This window comes from Limanda limanda, chromosome 5, assembly GCF_963576545.1.
Source record: "Limanda limanda chromosome 5, fLimLim1.1, whole genome shotgun sequence".
NCBI lineage: Eukaryota > Metazoa > Chordata > Actinopteri > Pleuronectiformes > Pleuronectidae > Limanda > Limanda limanda.
In genome coordinates this window covers 16,526,051-16,547,332 of record NC_083640.1, presented here as the reverse complement: position 1 = coordinate 16,547,332, position 21,282 = coordinate 16,526,051, and the positions used below count along the sequence as shown (strand labels likewise).

The 21,282-nt window shown below is 38.0% G+C and overlaps 2 protein-coding genes across 4 annotated transcripts; both read right to left on the bottom strand.

Annotated features, from left to right (window-relative positions):
- Positions 1–594: 594 nt before the first annotated feature.
- Positions 595–9,018, bottom strand: golm1 (golgi membrane protein 1). 2 transcript variants are annotated; one of them, XM_061070906.1, is made up of 11 exons: positions 8,825–9,018; positions 7,704–7,838; positions 6,874–7,053; positions 6,642–6,696; positions 6,411–6,513; positions 6,124–6,250; positions 5,450–5,609; positions 5,073–5,294; positions 4,629–4,784; positions 4,382–4,480; positions 595–3,890 (listed from the first exon to the last, which is right to left on the bottom strand). In XM_061070906.1, exons 2-10 carry the CDS (start codon positions 7,830–7,832, stop codon positions 4,383–4,385), a joined length of 1,230 nt encoding a protein of 409 aa, XP_060926889.1. In that variant the 5' UTR covers positions 7,833–7,838; positions 8,825–9,018; the 3' UTR covers positions 595–3,890; position 4,382. The 2 variants fall into 2 exon arrangements, with proteins under 2 accessions (XP_060926889.1, XP_060926890.1); XM_061070907.1 differs by having other exon boundaries at positions 5,450–5,606.
- Positions 9,019–10,200: 1,182 nt separating this feature from the next.
- LOC133001853 (G-protein coupled receptor-associated protein LMBRD2B-like) lies at positions 10,201–19,639 on the bottom strand. Of its 2 annotated transcripts, none has more exons than XM_061071559.1 (18): positions 19,511–19,639; positions 18,344–18,562; positions 18,060–18,169; positions 16,853–16,951; positions 16,521–16,688; positions 16,193–16,403; positions 15,926–16,000; positions 15,717–15,809; positions 15,437–15,620; positions 14,543–14,724; positions 13,345–13,478; positions 13,109–13,214; positions 12,886–12,983; positions 12,430–12,533; positions 12,117–12,163; positions 11,876–11,984; positions 11,362–11,455; positions 10,201–11,263 (listed from the first exon to the last, which is right to left on the bottom strand). In XM_061071559.1, the coding sequence occupies exons 2-18, from the start codon at positions 18,515–18,517 to the stop codon at positions 11,197–11,199; spliced, it is 2,055 nt and encodes a 684-aa protein (XP_060927542.1). In that variant the 5' UTR covers positions 18,518–18,562; positions 19,511–19,639; the 3' UTR covers positions 10,201–11,196. The 2 variants fall into 2 exon arrangements, with proteins under 2 accessions (XP_060927542.1, XP_060927541.1); XM_061071558.1 differs by having other exon boundaries at positions 10,201–11,260; positions 19,511–19,572.
- Positions 19,640–21,282: the final 1,643 nt, after the last annotated feature.

Below are 21,282 nucleotides of genomic sequence, written 5' to 3'. Positions count from 1 at the left end.
TTGGCCTTGAGTCCTTTTTTGCCTTATACTAAGAACAGAGGAGACAGTAGCTCAGTATTTTGGAACAAGTTCATGATGACTTGTAAAAGCTACTGCAATCCTATCTGTACAATTGTAGAATGCATATGTAGCAGAACAGTAATTAAAAGCTGTATAACATGCCATTAAAAAGTACATAGACTGTGTCTATCTTCCTTTCGCTTTCAGTTTTAAAAGCAAAATCTTTTTAAATTGTAACTTTAGAATACCAGAACCTTATACTGTTTTATTGTTCTAGCCTAGAATTTATTAATTAATTCAGTTTTTCTTTCTTTGTTCTCTGCCGTTAGCTACAACTGTCATATGTTTAATAATTGATAGAATTACGCTTCAACTGTCACAAGTGGAGAAAAGAACAGTATATATACAAATACTTTAAAACTACACACTATCATCACTCTTCCTTTGACTGTACTTCTCTCCTATTTGCCTGGTTACATACATCTGGATTATGTATTCATTTATTAAAAGCTTGTGGACACTTGAACCAAATGATATTCTAATTTGCAAGAATCCTCGTGACAGTAAGTTCCACATGAAACACACACACCTTGATAGTGGTAATAAAAACAATCTTTATTCTCTATCACCAATCAAGCCTATGATTATTTAGATCTTCCAGAAATTTGTTCAGCAGTACAGAATAAAATTAACATTTACACAAATTCAATCGACAACAAAAAAGTTTATCCAATGTATAAAAATAATAAAACATTTTAGGTGCACAGACCTGTAGTTCAGAAAATTTGAGTTTTTACACAATTGAGAGGCCAAAGCAGTCAAGACAATGAATAACAGCAACTCTGAAAACACAATTATGGAATTAAACACGTCACTCGTCTCCAGAATCAACCAAAGTGGGGAAAGATTCAGACAAAAGGAGTGAAGTTCATGGATATTTTCCTGGGCGATGTTGCACCGGCAGTACATCTTTATTGACGAAGTGTTTCCCTGTAGCCTCCTGTCTGTATGAGGGAACTTCTCCTTCTCCTGATTAAATAATTTATCTTTCTTTAGCATTCCTATTATATATATATTGTTACTGGGATGAGCAGGCCCAGATTTAAAAAACAATAAAGAAACAAACAAACGTTAAGTTAATAACATTGATCCTACCTGTCATATACATTCGAGAGGACACTCTCTGGAAAAAGTTTCGAATTATAAACCACCGTTTTTGGTTGTTTGGAAAACGTTACTATATAATAAATAACTTAACCAGAAACACTCTTCACAGGTGTTACAGCCTTTTATGAAGCCATGAGTAAATGTGGATAAAAGAATGTACTATAACATCTTATTTTACCTTTTTGACGGAAAACGAGAGTTGTACCAAATGTCACATGGTTTTAAAATGTTCTCCAAACTTAGCACAATGAATTTTGTGCGTATTCTGGATGACAATGGTTTGGATGACACTTGCAGTTGATGTGATGTTTTCGAGTTCAGAGTTTGTTGTGCTCAAGCTGTAAACTGAACACCAGAGTTCCTGGAAAATCCAGCATATAAAATGTTTCATAATCTGTATATTCTGTTCATGCATTTTCCTTAAAGTGGACTTAAGCTTCAATTTAAAATATGTCAAAACTAGGCTTTGTACTGCTGCATTTTGACATCAGAAGGGATTTTGATAAAATCCTTAAAATGTTAAAACCTTTAGTTCGATCCTTCACACCTGGACCTGTTAAAGTCAGGTGCACTGCAGCTGATCTGTACAGACAGTAAAACAAACCCTCTGTGTTCCAAGAACTGTTCAATCAAAGACAGACTCCTGATAACAGAAATCTAGGAAGATAACTTTCCACCATGTTAAACACCATTAATAAGTCAGTGTGTTATGGGAATGATGGCCATTAACACAGTGTGGAGGCAACCACCTCTGAGTAAAGCAGGAAGCAACAATAAATATTCTAACCCGTATACGATATTATACAAGGCAATAGAATATCCTAACTTTGATGTTTATGATGTCTTAATATAAGTTTGTGTTTGCGCTCAAACACAAACACACAATTTCCAGCCTAGTACAGTTTGAAGTTGAGCAGATGAATACATTTTAGCACAGCTACTGAACAGTTCAAATCTACTGGACTCCAGGAGCATGAACGATGGTAACGAACACACTGGTCCTACTTCAAGGAAATGTCCTTCATAATATTACAGCAATTCTCAGAAATGGCTCTTCATGTTCTCACAGACTAATAAACAGACTAATCGACAGACGAAACAGTATCCACAAAGTAAAACTCACAAACCTCGGAGCAGGTGCATAGAAGCAACCGATCACAGAGGAAAACTGGACTTCACACGGAATTAATAAGGCATGCGTCATAATAAAGTAAGGTTGTCAATCTAATACAAACTATTGTCCAGATGTTCCAAACTATTTATTTCATAATTTATTATTGTGTTTTTCTGTCTTATGTAGAAACATTCAACCTTGTCACTGTGTGCGATCTGAGAATAAAAGCCAAGATCCAAAGGCAATTGATTAGCCAAGTTTAGAGGGGATTGCTCATTGAAAAAAAAAATTACAGAAAACATAACATATTACGTTGAAAACATAAGAGCATGTAAACCATACGGGGAATTTGTTCATTTGTTCTGTTCCGAGTCTATTAAACCAGTCCACAATGTCTATAGCTTTATGGGAATTAGAAAATAAGCTGTTCTTGTTTTTCCATCTGTTAACATCGGACAACAAAATGACCCCCAAGTTTCCTTTATTTGCTGCTTTTTACATGCATATCCCAGCTTTTTTTAAATGAAATGCTCTGACTATTGATCTGAGGTCAGCATCTTTCCAATTAGAGACTGTACAAGAGTAGCTTAAGGCATTGTTAAAGATGCTGTTGTACCTCAGGGAGAGACGACGCCCCCTGAAGGAGGAGTTCTGTCAATGGGATCACTCCGATCATTTAAAATGACTTCAGTATTTGACACCTAGTAACCCTATAAGGGTCTTTAACATCATCTTCAAGTTACAGTCATAACAGAGTGAATATAACACAACACACCGGAAACACTAATCTGTAAATCAAAACCTACCAATTTTTAAAAATACTTAGAATCACAAAGTGTTTTTTACAACACCTACAGTTCAGTGAATGAATGTGAGCGCAGTCACCATCATAGCAGGGTTTGATGTGTTCAGTGAAGTGCATATAAATGGAGACCATGTTTATTTGACTGACGCTGCATGTTGCAAGCAATGACAATATATAGATGGAGGACAAGGCAGCTGCCATATAATCATAAACTCCACCTCCTCCACGTTAGTGCATTGGAGTTAAATCTAAACTTAAATTGACACATTTTTTTCTCAAGCAAAGTTGCCATCACTGATCATCTGATAGATGTTCCAGTATTCTTATTTTACTGTTAAGATTGGATTTAACTATTTAATGAATAAAAAAACAGTATGAGACGTTATGACTGACAGCTGTGATTGACTCAGGATTGGTTGTGAAAGGGTTATGGGCGGAACTTTGATACCAAGACTGCACTCCAAAATCCCTACAGTGAAGTGTCATCTTTATACAGTCATCGATTGCAATCAGTTGTGAACTAGATATGAAGTTGCAAATACATGTACTCCAATAAGAGACGAATTGATGATCCCGCCTGGGAATTTAGTGGACATAATGTAATATTCTGATCAAGGTAATAAATAAGACAGATCAAGAAGAAAATCCTGATGAAAATAACGAACGTCAAGTTTTTCATTTAGAATTTTACATTGGGATTTGTTTTTCAAGGACTGCATTGACCTGTATGGTGTGATTGCGCTGACGTGTAAAACATGTCTTATTTCCTGATGTCACGTCCAGGATCCTTCTTCAACACCAGCTCTGCAAGAAAGTTTGTGAATAAAACAAAAACACTAAGACACTAACAATAAAAGTTTCTATAGACATAAGGATGGACATGTGCTCGATGCCTTTTTATTCATTTCTTGATGGCAGCATATTGCAGAGCTGAGGTATGACTAAAATATATGAATATATATGGATTATTAAACAAGCAGTCCAGTTCCAGTATTATTGGCTTATCAGGTGGTGATAGAGCAGGGCTGAACTGGAAATCTTACATGTGTAACTTTATTAGAATGCATATTTGTCCTAAAACCAGATAATTACTTTAATTAGAACTTCTCAAGGTAGCTTCACCATGCTGTACAGTTTAGCTGAAACTAGATGAATTTGTGCTTGTTCAATAAAAAGCTCTGAAACATCTCCTGAAGTTAAGGACCGTATGATGTATGACTCATTGATACCATCTCAAGGTACCATTTGAACCTGTGGAGAAGGTAAATGCCACTGATGAGGATCTCAGTGTTTACCTCAGTGTTGAGCAAGTTCTGCTTGTTTGTCTGCTTCAAATTCCCCTTCGTTCTCATCATCGCCGTTATAGTCAGCCAACTCTTCCTCCATGTCCTTGTCTATGAAACAGAGCAATTCACATGAAACAAACACACATCCTTGCAGGACAGTGCAATATATATCCGTCACTCAAACTCTATCTATGGCCCTCAAATGGTCAACTACATTGATAAACCCCAACATGGAGGCTAAGATAAACCAACGTACCGATGTTTTCTGCCTGTTTAATCTGCTGTTGTTTCTTCGAATCAGCTCCACCCACAATGTGTCTGTCTGCGCCATACTCTTCTGGCTCCAATTTCTGACCATCATGCGTCTCATCGACCTTTCCCTGGCCAATCAGCATGCCCTCCATTCCAGGGTCTACCTCAGAACACATGACATTTGAATTTATAACAAATTAAGAACTTCTTCCCAGAGACGGTCTATAGTGTTAGGGATAACTGAATATCACTGCTGAGCCTCAGTGAAAAAAGGCAGACATATGGAAGTGTTGGATATTCATGGTCCCTGATGGCATAAGAATATGCACGTATACATCGGGTTGTCTGAAACAGATCTGTTTTTGAAATTACAGAAGCGACACTAATGTGATTTTAAAAGCCTTCATCCCTTCTGTTAGCAATTTGTTTGATTCTCTGAGTTCTTTACCTTCTGTCTGAGTGCCCTCTTCATGAGCATCCATCAACTCCATGTCTTCATCCTCAGTCAGATTATTCTTCATCAGTTTACTGGTCTCTGTCCCTGCCTCGTTTGTTTTGACAGCTCCCTCTAGTGGTGGTAAAATATCCTGCTTGCCTGCAGTTGCAGAGGGAACAGACTGGAGCTCTTCTTTCGAGACATCGTTCACTGAGGGCACAGGCTCATCAGAACCTGGAATATAATGAGGCAATGTGAGGATTAACAGCTGTTAGTCAAAGTGTGCTCAAACATATAAACACAGTACATACACATACATATTAGTGTAAGTGCATGCTCTGTGTCAGATTTCCTTTAAGCACACTGAGCCATCTATTTTTCACTGTTACCTTGGTCGAAAATAATCTCATTAGTCAGTAGTTCAGTTGGTTCATTTTCTTTCCGAGAGACACTTGGAGTGTGGCTCACAACAGTTGATGTCTTATCCGGGTCAGCCACCGACACAACGGGTCTGTCCGCTTTTCCTGCTCGATCCGTTGTTTTTTCCTGCTGAGGAGTGAATCTCAATTTACACCAAAGTCCTTTATGTAACCACAAGAAAAGCTTTTCAACAATGATCCTAAAAGTAGGAAACATAAAACCCAGTCAATTCTAAAGGCTATTTTCATTATAAAGAGATTCAGATAGAGAGGGGCCTTACAGAATACGTTGCTCCAGTATCTCTGATTTTGCTACATTCTACTTTATACAAAGATGCAACATCAACGCCATTTTCCCATTTGCATGTAAACAAACTGTAGAAAATGATCTTGACTGAGAAATAGCAGTGGTGTCAGGGAGGCAGGTTAGAACATAACCCAGCCAGATGAGCTGCTTGCTGTATTACAAACACATGCAAATAAATGTAGGTTTAACATTACACTTAACAGGGTTTTAACAGAGGAATGGTGCGTTTATAATTTCCATATGGCTATATCAGCACAGATCAACTGCTCGGATGCAAACCTTGTGAAAAGGCTCTGGACGTCACATGGCTCCATATCAAACAGAAAACCCAACTCACCTGTGAGGTGACGACTGAGGGAGAGCTGATGAGCTTCTCCATTTTCGTCTGAACTTCAAGTTTAGCAGCTGCTACTCTCTCATCACACAACTCCTTCTGGGACAGGACCTGAGAGTGACACTGGGTCCTGCGTAAAAACAGACACACACAGACATTTTAACAAAGGAATAAAATAAATATATTTAATGCAATCACTGTGTCAATTCATAAGAAGAGTTCATGATCAATCGTGATTACTGTAATCAAGAGAGCTGCAATAACTATAAATGCAGAAAAATTCATCTTACATGTCATAAGTGAGTTTGCTGTTAAGGGTGTTGATGTTGCCTTGGCAACTCTGTAGCTCCTTTTGAAGCTTCCCCACTTCTTCATTCAGCTGATTCACCCGACCTGAATTACAAACACAAGCAAGACAATAAGAGCCACATGAGAATGTTATTTATTTCACTCATTATTTTTCTTTGGAGATCTGTCTGCTATTGTTTTTTGGATTAAACAGGATAAATGTCAACAGTTACCTCTGATTTCCTGTGTTATTTTGGCAGAAGAGGACATGTTCTCCTGCAGTGCATCCTAAAAGCAAAATTACCAATTAATTAATCATCAATTTTGTCATTCATAATTTCTAAGTTTATTGTGGATCACTACAATAAGTAAGCAAAATAACTGTTTTATTGGCCCCAAATTCAATTGTGGTGGTAGTTCATAGGCAATATTTTAACATTCGCTCCCAGAGGTGTATGTGTGCACCTTCTCTTGGTTGCAGGACTTCTCTAATGCTTCCAGCTGTCTCTTGAACAGACTTTCTTGGTGAGTGATCTCCTCTTTCTGTCTCTGGATCTCCTCCTGGAACTCATTCTTCTTAATCTCTGATACTCCTCGCTCAGCTGCTCCACGTCGCACTTGGCCCTCCATCTCATACAGCTTAGTCTGAATCAAGCACAGAAAGACATCGAGGTGAAGGACACATCACTCTATTTACAACTGTTTTATTCTGCATGAGCTCAACCCAATAAGATTCAGACAGAACAGAACACAAACAATAATCTTTCTGTTAAGCGAACATGGCTAGAACCTGGGTATGTGAAAAATTTAATTTAATGTCACATACACCCAAGAAAGTAAAAGGCTTTCAGTAACAAGGCCATACATGCTTCACAGAACAGCTGAGATGTGTGATTGAGCCTTGGGTCTATTCCTGTTCTGCAATACAAAACTATCAAGGTCCTGGGTTAGGTTAAGTATTTATAGTGACTTGTACGAAAGGATATGTCAAAAATGTATCTGCTTCTCTGAAAGTTGGATAAGGAAATTAAATAGGGAGCAAAAAGGCCGTCCAACATAAAAAAATTTAATAAAATGACACCAAAATTATGGCATAAAAATGATGATCTGCACCAACAGAATCAGTTAATAATAAAAACATGTTTCATCGACACATCATCTCCATTCAACGTATGATGCTCACTCCAGTGGCCTTTAAACAAAAATTGCAGTACCAATTTCAAATGGGAATATTTGCAATGTTCAGTATGGTTCAAGATCCACAGAAAAACATAAAGACATATAGATTCACTCACCTGTAGCTCAAGGTTGCGGGAGCTGCACACCCAGTAGTTAAAGCCCAGAACCAGTATGCAGGCGATAAGAGCCCCGATCATTAAAGGGGGGGATCTTCCTGCACGACGCACGTTTCCCAACCCACCCATAGCTGTCTGCGGAATGAAGACACACAAACCACAGCCAGGGTCAGCTCACTTTCCGAAGACTGTATAACTTTATGTTGTCAATTATTCATTAAAAACAGCTTCCTGTCAGACTTTTAAATAGCAGTGGATTACATCAAACTAATCTTGTACTAAGTTCATGTTGCACAGAAAATCGAGCACAGGAAGTGTTTCCTGAAGTCGCAGTATAATTAGATACACTGCTACAGATTCTGCAATTATGAAAACGTGGCTTTGTGCACACAAATGTTAGAACTGTTCCTAAGAGACACCTGCTCGTGGTATTGCCAAATATTGACCCGGAAGAACTTTTTGTTTTCCCAGAAACAACGGTGACTCAATTGAAATGTTTGCAGGATGGAGAGAAAGCCAACATTAGCAGCTGATGTCCGGGGATCCAAGGTGTTGAATCTCTGCAGCTGCTCACACACACAACCAAGTATTCAAGGAAAGTGTTAAACTAGCTGTTTACGTTCACTTAGAAAGATAAATCTCAGTGTCCGGTTACATGGAAAGGGGCAAATCTCAGACCAGTAGATAAACCAGCACTGGGAGACGATCTGCACAGTCTCACAACAGATCACTACTACGTTACAAGTGTTGACTAATAACCAAACTAAACCCCTTTTTATTTAACATAACATTTAACAGCTGGTAGAAAGGTCTCTTTTATTATCGAGCAGGTGAACTCGGGTCAGGAAGGAGCCCGACTCTCGTCCACTGTAGCTGGACTAACAAGCAGGAAGAGATATCTGTGCTTCAGTGAACTATATTCAAAAAACATGGCAGTCGTAGAGACACAATGTGCTGACGAATAAAGCAGCATTTGTCTTATTTAATAAAGATTCAAGTCAATGCTACCAGCTGTCTGCGTTGCTAACAGTCGATGCTAGCAGCTGTCTACGTTGCCACCCTACAACGCTAGCTAGTATGCTGCCGTTAGCTAGCGTTAGCATTGTTAGCACTCGACTTACCCGGTGCCCTTTAGTCGCGAAGCAGGAATTGAAAGGTCGGTCCCGGTGCGTGCGGTGACTCTCGGTGATGTATCTGACAACCTGCCCGCGTTTCTGTGGAAATTATCTGCGCATTCCCCCCGCACGGTTAGCTCGTATCCATTGTTGTCACACAAACAGCAGAGCAACCCTGTGTTTACTGTTCTCTACGGTTTTCTGACGAGGTGCGGTTTGACTTTCCATGCGCAACTTTTCTCACATTTACGGTACGGATGCTGGAAGTGGCCAAAATGTAAGATGTTAATAAAACAACTATTGAAACAGGTATTGTTTTAAACCACATACTTTATCTATTCCAATGAAATCTGTAAACTGTTTTCTGAGAATTAGAACAGCAATAGTAATTATATTACTGATGCTGATTGTGTTGATAGAAAGTATATTGTATACATTCAAAATGTGCCTACGACGATTTAGAAAAATGCTATTGCAAAGGTAGACAGAATATTCAGGTGCTTACAATCCAATTATGTACTTTGTAGATTTTTTTAACATGACAAAAATATCTGATTATTTTATATCTCTTTTGCATGTCAGATTTTAATGTAAAATTATAATCATACATCATTAATAAATAACTTAAAATAAAAAAGAAAACTGTAAAATACAATAACATGTATAGAACTTGAATGAAGACAAACATTAATGTAGATCAATGTACAATTGTACTGTCAAAAATACAACGGTATTTCATTATGATGATCCTTGAGTTAGTTTGTATCTATTTGTATCATCTTGTTGTGATGACACTCATCTCAATTTGAAGTTGATCTGATGTAAGCCCTGGTACAAGTACCTCAAAGTAAAAATGTGGAATATGGCCAAAATGGCCACTAAATGCAAAAAGCAGTCTTCCTGTTGCTTTTTTCAAATTGCACCTATAGACTTTTTTGTTTGTCTGGTCATGAGACACATGTGTATCGATTTTTTTGAAGATCAGTAAGAATAATTTATAATATATACTACTAATAATAATCCTTACAATTTCAATAGGTCCTCACTGTCTGTCAGTGCCTGTCAGTGGCCGGGCCCTAAAAAATTAAATTAAATGAAATTAAAGAAAATTAAATTAAATTAATCCTGCGCAGTAGCGATCTGCGCACGTCCTGCGCAGAAGCAGACTGCGCAGGATATTCCAAATTTTTACTTTGAGGTACTTGTACCAGGGCTTACATCAACTTTCATAACTTTCATAACGATCGTGACCTTGTTTGACAACAAAACTCTCCTTTAGGTTAGCTGACATTTTCTTCTGTTCAGCGTGACCCGGACTCAAGTAAGGTTTTTCCCACGCACAGCACTAATTATAGTTATAAAGGAAAACTCTCCTGACATCATTCACAAAATGATCTCTTGCATTTTATTTTTTTTTCAGTCAAATACCATTCAAGTTAACTTCAACTTTGAAAAAAAACATCTATTTTATAAAAATACAGATAGTGAAAGACATGAGGAGGGAGTTAAAGTTGAAAATCCAATGCCACAATTTGACATACTTTCACACAATTCGCTCTTTGCTCTTCTTTTTTTTCAGCCAACAGTTACCGTACTTAAAGTGCACACATTTTAAGTCATTTATAATCAAACAGAGGACAAAGGTAATTGGCAAAAATAGTTTAAAAAATATTATCCTCAACATAAAGACCATGAACACAAAACTTTGAAATTGAATAACACGTTTTGGGTTCTGAATTATATCTGCCAGCCGGCATGAACCCCTTTGTGAGGAGTGTGCATGTTCTTCCTGTGGTTGAGGGGGTTTCCTCCAGGTGCTCAGGCTTCATCCCACAATCCCACCGGTCTAAATTGCCTGTAGGTGTGACTGTGAGTGAAAATTGTCCTTTCTCTCAGGATGTCAGTCCTGGGATCGACCCGTCCAGTGTGAACACTCAACAGCATTTCTTCCCCCAAAGTCCGCCGGGTTTGACTGCAGTTTCCCTTTGACCCACAGATAAGCGATGTAGAAAAGGAATGGATGGATGAATCTTATCCATTCATCTGTCTGCTTATGAAACAAATCTACTCAAAAGTTAATATCAAAAGGTTTGGCTGTGCACAAATAGGTTAAAGCTTTACTTGAGGAATATTCCTGTACATGTATTCATCTCTTCAACCAGTTATAAACTCCAGATATGAAATCCTCTCAGAATTTTTACTGTGATCTGTTACTTCATAATACCAAAATGTCCCAGATACATTCGTGTCCTTCATATTTCCTGAGATAAATCCTTTACATGTAGACTTTCTTCAGGGAAAAAAAAAAATCTATCATCGTTGTTATATTCAGCAGGTGCTACTTTTTTACTTTTGCTCAACGTCCTCAGTCCACATCGTCAAACTTCGTCAAAGATGTTCGTCCGAGAAGATGACAGAGACTTGTAATGTCCTCCTGTAGATCTACTAAGTCAAACACACAGAGGCAAAGTAGGATATATATTATTATTATTCAGTCTCTATCCAACATTAAGGAAGTTGAAGTTATTTAGTAAAAACGATACCTTCTGTTTGGGGAATCTTCATCACTGGAGTGGTCCTGCAGTAAACCTCTCTGCTGCTCCGCCGTCTCCACATCTCTTCTGTTGAAGGTGAAATCTGAGAATGACAAAGAGTTATAAATTTACTGTAAACATGGTCTTATTCATCCAAAATATGAAATTGAATTATGACAAAGAGATGAGAGTTGTGTAACAACACAATATTTTTGTTGGACAAAATAGCTCTGGCTTAATAACATTTTAGTGACTTTTAACTTTAACTTTAAAAGTAACCCACCCTGTCACAGTGTGACACCTTCATCTGTCTTTTGTGGGCGGGGAGCCTTTTGGCTAAAATGACAGATGTTTGGTTTTCCACACAGGGCAGTAGAGTCTAAGGGTCAACAGTCTATAAACAATCTCACAAAAAATGCATAAAGCCATCCAACCGGACCACGTTTAAAATTAGTTTCAGTGGCTGTGAGTAACACAATTATAATTGTATTACATAATTACGGTGCTTTTTGTGAAACCCTACCACTTTTCTTGATCTCAGTCACAGGGCTGTTCTGGTTGTTCTCTAAATCAGTGTAACCAGCTCTGCTCCGCCCAGCTGCCCCCTGGGCCCCATATTGCTCCCTCCAGGCCTGAAACACAAAATGGGTCGTAAATACCTGGACCCACTTAACACAAACCGGTTGAACCAGATCAGATATGTGATCTTGGCTTCTTGGATAGTTATGAGAGAAAATATTACATATAAAAAGAATATTCCTCACCCATCTTCGACTTTCTCCATCTTCAGCTTTCTGTCTTTTCCTTCTCTCTACAACAGGACATATCGTTGATCATTAAAAGCATGTGGACTTCTGTTCATTTCAAGTGTTGATTATTGCTATCAACAACTTAATGTGAACTGAGGCATATTAAATAAATGTACAATATTAGTCTAAGTCTAAAAGAGTGGAACACAAAATCAAGTCTGCAATAATTAGGCTAATTTTGTATCAAAAGTAAATAAAAGAGTTAAACTGATGCTCCACAGTTGAAGAGACAGAAATAGTGAGTGATTGAGTTTCTGATAAAGAATACCTCTTCTGATGAGTTCCTTGCCTTCATCCACAAGGTCAGAGGTCAAGTCATTGTCAGTCATGTACTGATGGAAGCCCAGGAGGTTCAAACAGCGAGAGCCCAGGCTAGAAACCCAACCAAACACAGACAGCTTCAAAACCCATTGTATTTATGTGCAGACTTCCTGTACACCACTGATCTGATACATGTGTATAATCCTACACCACATATTTTCAATTATGTAAAAAAAGCATGACTGCCCAGACTGTAATAAGATAATTTTATTGATAAGATAAAAACTTATTGGTATTTCTGTTTTTACCATTTTATGTTACTTGTCACATCCAGTGATCCGAAATACAATTTCAATTTTATGTATTTATTAGGATCTTGTAAACATATGACAAAAACCTACAGTGTATTTGTTATTAGATAGAAGAAGAAATAGTGATTAGTTGCTTGTGGCTATTGGCTTACTTGTAAAAAGATGCAAAGCACAGCAGCAAGACCAGCATGGGATAATAGATGTAGAACCCATCCGATATGAACGAGAGCACGCGCATAGAGCCCATGATCTGGAAGAAGGAAAGAAAAAGGCACATTGCTCTTCTACATACATTTTTTGCAACGATATCCTAATATAATTTCCCATGATGCTCGTATTTGTATATATGTGCATTAACAAGTGTGTGTAACCCACAGAAGTGTAGGAAGTCTGTATTCTGTCCTGGTGCGAGATGGCAGAGTCCATGTGAATCAAGCCCAGAAAGTTGAGGCACAAAGGAGGAGTGAGACGACAAAACAACCTGAGCCGACAAAATACAAAACACAATGTTCATAATTATTCAGCGCACTTCTGTCATTTATATAAGCTCAAAGATAAAATAGAAGACAAACAGACATAGGTTATTTATACGGACTTTATGAGGTACATACATGCCACTAAACTGCAGACTGTAGGCATCGGTCTGGTGATGTGGCACCAGGATATAGTAGTTAAAAAATCGGATCCTGAACACGGTGGAGTAGACGCACACACACAGGAAGAAGATAGTGATGAAGCACGCCATCTGGTGAGCAGAAACAGAACAACAGGTTGAGAGAGGTTGCTGGTTAAATTCAATAGATTATATTAAAACTAGGGCTGGGCAAGTTAACTAGTTAATTACGAGTTAACTCATCACTTATTTAACTCAACTAATTATTTTATCTCGCATTAACTCAGGTTTGATTATTTATTGTTTTATTGTGAAAGTCAGGCTTTTATTTTGTGAAAGTCTGTTGCTGACTGCTGCGGAACCGGAAAAAAGAAAATAATTGGCGGATAAACAACCATGGATAAGGCTACGGAGCTTTTACATGGCCATTTTCATTTTAAAGTCCTTCCAGACGGCGGAGTCGACAGAACCAAAGTTATTTGTAGCCACTGCCAAGGTGAATTTTCTTATCACCGGAGTACTTCCAGTCTAAAATATCACCTGAATGCAAAACACACAGTTGATATCAGCAAATTACTCAACGAAACAGCGAGTGGAGCGAGGCTTCGGCAGACTACGTTAGACGCAGGGAGGAGTATACGTTTTTCATAACGAAGAGGATAACATTAATGCCCTGGCAGTGGCATTGAGCTTTAACTTTGTATTTGCTTTGATAACATTGTTAAGTTGAGATTTACACTGAATATTTTATTTAACTGCTACTGTATTAAATGCTGATGTTAAAAGTGTTTGCACAACAAATGTTATGGCACTTTCGTTCATATGGCAGAACATTGAAAATAAAATTGCGCTATACACTACTTTTTAATTCATTATTGGATTTTGCGTATACAAATGCGATTAATCGTGATTAATCAGGGAAATCATGCGATTAATCGCGATTAAAACTTTTAATCGTTGCCCAGCCCTAATTAAAACTGACCATATTGTGCTGAGTATTGATTTTTTATTCACAGCAAATCTCTATTAGTTATTAACAATATAATGATGATATTTTATGTGTTTATAAAGTCAAGGATTCATAAAAATTCTCCAGGTAAGAAAAAGAAAATGTCGACAGGTTAAATGAAGAATATGTTTGTTTGACCTGTAATGTTTCCATGTCTTTCACTGCCCTTCACTGTGCACATGCTTACCTCAATGTAGATGTAGTTGTATTGTTTTTCAGCCATCTGAATAAAGACAGCGAAGAGAGAGAGGACAGGATGTGTGCTGAAGAAGGTGCACTCGGACCAGACCACTGCTGCCGAGAGGAGGCAGAGGAGCACAGCCAGCAGCCTGTAGACGCCCTGTCTCAAAACACACTCCCAGTACCACTCTGAGGAGGAGGAGGACAACACACACATACATTTGTATTAATACATCTGCGGAGTAGAATTACACATGTTTCTTAAAATAGATTCCATAGATAGATTCTGAATAACTAATAATCAAAGCGGATTGTACATTTTTATCACCACACACTGTTATACTCTATCCTCTAAAGGAAACTGGTTCTCACAGATGTGTTTTAGATCGGTTAGTTTTCTCTCAGAAAATTACTTCCCGAGCCGCTCCCTAGTTCTAATACACCTCATCAGTAATAGTTTATCAGAGGAACTTTTTGGATTATGACTTCATGAAGCCATTATTGAGCTAAAAAGTAAGTCATACATACAAATAATATGCAGGTGTCAAAAAAAATAATGTATATGAAATTAATTAATCTCAAAAAGTAGCTGTTGATTGAAGATGGAGCTTGGACATAGGCAGCTTGAATTTTAAGTTTGCTGTGGCTGGTTGGCAAAAGAAATAGATTTATACTGATCATAGATGATACCTTTCTATTCTAAAAGGATGTGAAGGGAATTCATTACATTAATAATTTTTAAATAGCCAGAATGACTACAACAAAAAACAGCAACATTTTGGATCCCAAGGAACGAAATGAAAAATTCAACGAGGAGCAAACTACTACTAGTCGTGTCTCAGAGAATAGGGATCAGAGGGGTCAACTTCCATTGGAAGTGGCTTTATTTGCCTGAACTCACCCAAAGTGGGCGTGTAGAAGAACCTGCGGATCCAGCTGTGGCCGTGCCCCGAGGGGAAGCTGTGCACAAAGTGTCGCACCGGGCTGCTCGAGCTTTTAGCTACATCCTCCAGGTAAAGAGCCTGGTCTAACAAGATTGACCACTGAACCCCAGTCTGACAGTGTCTCTGCACTGCAGTGATAACCTAAAACACAAACACATTCAGAAGGCACCATGAGTTTTTTACATATCTGCACTATTTCTTTGAAAAGGACAGCGAGATGATAAAATAACCAATTACCTTTTTATGAAGACTAATTAGTGCTCTTTTGGTGGGAAGGTCACCAGAGTTTTCCACGGTTATCCCCATCTCCTCTTGATATTCAGGGGGACACTGAAATGAGATGACACGCACAGCTTCACTGTAAAAAGTGCATCGTTAACTTTTACATATTCAAATAAAAAGGAAAAGGCCTCGAAAAAGTTGACCTTAGGAACGAATGGACTCACCTTTGTCAAAATAGTGTCCACACACTTCCTGAGAGAGTGGTTGTGCCTGACAGCTGCATGGACAACTGCCACCTCCTACAAATATAAAATATGTTTGTACTTGTTGGAGTAAAAATAAAAGCATGATGAGGTTGTGAAGCATGTGATATGTTAATTTTATTGTGAGGACGCCTGTTCTTTAAAGGGGACTTCTGGTATTATAACCCTGGCCCAGTTAGAAGACTAATGGATCCCTGTCATAGAACTGAATAGTTGATAAAACCTCACCCCCATAACATCTTCTAGGTTCTCCTCAGCTTCCGCCTTCTCAGTCACCATTTTTGCTGCCTTGAAGTAAGTCTTGGCCTGCAGGTAACCATTGGAAGACGAAAGCCAATAAGAACGCGGGATCTCCACCAGGCCATAGCCTAGCAACAGCACCAGAAGGAAGAGACCCCACGTGTTGGCAGCTGTGATACCGATGGTCTGGAGGTCCTTCCTGTACAAGTTTTACAAAGACAGATGCTCAATATACTTAAATACCTGCTTAAAAACTTGAAGTGTCAAATGTAAGAGCCATAAAGCCGTGTTATAATTAAAAGTTCACTTCATTTACCATGTGAGTTTCCACTCAGGGTGAGCAGCCGCGTAGATGAGCAGAGAGATGAAGATCAGGAGGTAGGTGCCATAATAGACTGCATTTTCAATTAGAGCTGTTTTTATCTTCCCAACTCTGGAGAACGCTCCAGACCGAGCATAAGACTGCATGAAGGGCAACAGCAGCCTGTGCAGTCAGGAGACACACAACAAACACACACACGAAAAGAGAGACACAGAGAAGGAAGGGGTCAGTATATCAGTTCATAACTGTCTATATAATAAAATGTGGGAAATATATTAAAGTTGAAGATAGTCAAGTGCCTGTGTGTGTGTGTGTGTTAGGCTCACCAAGTTAGACACTGAGAGGTCCAGTACACAACTCTCCAAAACACTGGTAGGACACCATCTGGAATATAACTCCAAGGCTCCTCACACTCCTTCAGTACACTGTAACACACACACACACACACACACACACACACACACACACACACACACACACACACACACACACACACACACACACACACACACACACACACACACACACACACACACACACACACACACACACACACACACACACACACACACACACACACACACACACACACGTTCCATTACACGGGTCTATAAAGCAGATATAAAGTAGTTTTAAGCAGATTAGGCATAAGCAAGGCCCAATCAACTTTAGCACTACAAGACATTGAACTTTGACATTGAACAATAAAAATATTTTATGCAGTGCAATCATGTTAAATTGTGACGCAAAATAAATTGTCCATTAGGAGCTTTCAGTTCACAAAAAAAATGTTTTCTTCAACATACGGAGCTTCCAAAAGCGAAACTATGTATGAAAAGAGGTGTTGCACAATTTCATAAATGTTGCTTTATTGTTAACACCGCAAATTAAATTCAGTTCACTGCTGAACACACTGTATTTTGGGATGAACAAGCCCTTTAATTTAACACTGTAAAACTGAGAGATAAGGCCATAAATCCTGTTTGAAAATAAAACTGAAACTGTTCCATGGCCACAAACTGCTGCAGAAGGATATGACTGAACAACAAACAATAGTCAAATGAAGTAGAGTCACATTATCACTTAGCAAAATATTTTGAATGTGAAACACTAAAGATGATCACTAACAATGGTAACAGCTACTGACAGTATCAGGTCATTGGTAAGATAAAAAAAAACAGAGTTAAAAGACACACATTGATGTGATGTCATGTATTATTGTAAATATAAAGTTTGACAACAACAAACCTACAAAACAGTACAAGCACCTGAAGTATAAGGCAAAAGCTCTGCTGAGAATAAACGCATATGGTGATTGTGATTCTATAAGATATATAGTTTCTGTAGTTTCAAGCAACTAAACATATTGAAAATCTCATCAGTAAAACTATGAGTATATGTAGTTTAGTTAGAAATGTCAAATGATACGATAAGCATGATGTTGCATGGCCTTGTAAAACTATCTACAAAGATACCTCGCCTTAAAACGAGTACCATACCAGGACTACAGCAAATAGAACATCTCTTATTTACCTTACAGGTGGATAAAGAGAGGAGCCGTCCTCAGTCAGATTGGTTTGTCTCGCTTGAGGTACAATAGTTGGGTGGTTTGACTTGTCAAGAACACACTGCCTGTAGATGGTCTGAAGAGAGGAGCAGAGTTTTCACAGTAAGGTAAACAGACTCAAGAGGAAGTGGGTGAGACACTAAAAGCAAGATCAGCGTATTTAAAGACACAGCTAAGCATGTTATTCTCAAAAAGAAGACACATTAAAAAAACCACCTTGGTTACCATGGTGAAAAACATAGTGTCGTACCGTGCTGACATCGAGAGGCAGGATGAAGACGATGAGGAAGCAGAGGTACCAGGAGAGCAGCGTCCCGAACAGCACCATCCGCTGCTGCTTCCGCAAGTCTCCATAGCGCTGGAGGAGGTACAGGGCCAAGAAGAAGACCACTATGACCACCACGGCCAGTGCGGCACCACCCATAGTGATGAATGGACATGCAGACGTCAGAAGCTCATGGTGGCAGACCTGAGGAGGAGGGGGCGAGAGACACAGAGGGAGAGATAAACAGAGAGTGAGAGAGAGCAGCTCATTAGACAAACTGATAGGATATCAGCACTTATCTGCTGGGAGAAACCATCTGATCTGCAAACTCAGGCAACACATGACATTATACAGGCACAAGGTAAGGAGGTGAGGAGAGAACAGGAGGGAAAGAACAGGGAACAGGGTGGAGAAAGGAAAGAAGGAAATAGTAAAAAAAAACTAGGAATAAAAGGGGCAGGTGAAAAGCAATGCTTTTAAACTTTATAACACTCATTTTACGATAAGACATGTTTGCATTCCAACTTAACATTTAGAAAATCCATTTTGTGTTACAGAAATCTGGTATTTGTTCTACTAATCCAGGATTTCCATTCATTTTTATACAACTCAATAAACCTATTAGAATATTTGTTGTAAAAGTTTTTATATCGGTTTTCATTACCTTAAAAATAGCTTATAACTTCACATCAGATGTGATGTTTGTGAAGAATAAGTTTGAAGAGACACTGGATTTTGAGAGGTAAATAGATGAAAATAAATAAACAAACCTTATTTTCTGTCAGGTGCATTATTTGGAAGAGGATTCTTCCAACTCTTAAATGCTTCTTTTTGTATTGTCTCATGTTTAATAATTGGTCTTTGTGGCTAGGTGCTTTACAAATAAACGTGCTGTGTTGACACAGTAAAATATAAACGGTCACATTCTTTCTATCAGCCATTTCGAATGTTTTTTTTTAACCTGCTTCTAATCGTCTTTGTTTTGTTGACCAGTTCATGATGTTTGATCACAGATGGCGATATTCAACAACAGAATCATGATCGATATCGAGCATTTGTTGTTACCACCACGCTGAGCTCTCGCAGTGTCGACCACCGATCCAGGGTCTGTTTAATGTAGTGTGATTCTAATGGAGAAGCAGGGATTCTTACCTGGGGAGGCTCCTCTGTCAGTCGGACGCTGGGGAGCTCGAAACCGCCTGAAGTCACAACGTCATCGCTCTGATCAATGTACACAACCTTTGAATCAACGTTGCGTAAGCAGCGTACAACATGTTCACTCCTGGCGCCGCACGGAATCCTGGGAATTGCAGGCGTCCCGACAGGAAGCTGGGATCTTCACCGGCATACAGATGCACTTCCACAATAAAAATGGATGAATGAATACTTTTCAATAAATAAATACATTTGTGTAAATATACTGAAAAAAACGATAACACCTGAGCCTACATTATTACAGACAACAAAATATAGACTATACTTAATGCACCATTTGGTTCTATATTTGTTCCTATATAATAATATATGGGCTACATATTACATATATGATCTGCTCACATTGTATATTATTATTATTATTATTATTATTATTAATATTATTATTATTATTATTACTATTAGTAGTATTAGTATTAGTATTAGTATTAGTATTGGTATTAGTATTAGTAGTATTAGTAGTAGCAGTAGTAGTAGTAACAGTAGTAGTATTTCATTCCATTGTGTATATATTAATTGCATGTTTACTTATTTATTACTTCTACGGTTTATATATATATATATGTGGATAGGGTGAATCTGGGTAGTCCGGGACATTAGGTGATGTGGGACACCCTAAGCTTTAGTCTGTTCATTTCCTGTTCCAGCAAAATCTTGTCAACATAAATTAGCATGGACGTCATGTGACTGAAATCACATGACTTGATGGGGATGATGTCACAGAAAGAGGCGGGGCCAATTTAAATCAGAAATCATATGTTAAACTTCTGGATGTGGGAAATAAACATTAAGGGACTTTCCGGAGTTTAAAAAAAGATGTAGCATATGATCTGCAGTTTTCAGTCATGAGTCAATGGTAAATACAGTCTGTCCCTGTCTGTGTAAACTGTCAGTTAACTAACACATAATATGTTTGCCCTTTTGGACAGAGACGAATTTTTTTATTGGTTTCATAGTTTCTCTATTTATGAAAGAAATCTGTATTTTATACAGTATTTCAATATGAATTTATGACATTTCTATCAAAACAATACTTTTTTCAGCTGACTGTCCTTTTTTCATAAAGCTTTTGAAAAATTGGTGAGATTGAGCTTGGCATGTATGAAGCAGAATGATTTAGGCTTTAAAACAGATATTGGAACATTAGAAGTCAAATAGCCAACAATTCCCAGATTACTCGATTTCCTGTTTAGTCATAAAAAACTTACCATGGTCTGCTGTCACCATTTTCTATAACATGTCATATCCATAAGATGTTCATTGAGAAACTACTGCAAAAGTAAACACGGCAATTTTTATTTAAATTCATAACAGTGCACGTATTGTCATAAGGCTTGGATGCCAGCATCTTAGGAGTCATTGACAATTTTCTTTTCAATATATAATGGCTGATACACATTTTATATAGGGGCTGTACTATTGTACATTGACCTGATTTGTTCCACTTGTGCCAATAGTTAAATTGTGTTTAAAAAGCCTGCAGCATGACTGATGACGTACTTTAATTTTAATATATGAATGTAAGTCATTCATGCTGATATAATCATCATCAACAGCCTTTGTTCATATTTATTATCATATAGGGACAATTTACTACAACAGTTTCCAGCCTCATTCAAACATTAAATTGAAACATTACAAAATCATGCAGAGAGTTTCTAAAATGTGCAGTGTGATGTTTTGTTATTCTAAAGCAGATTTTCTCACAC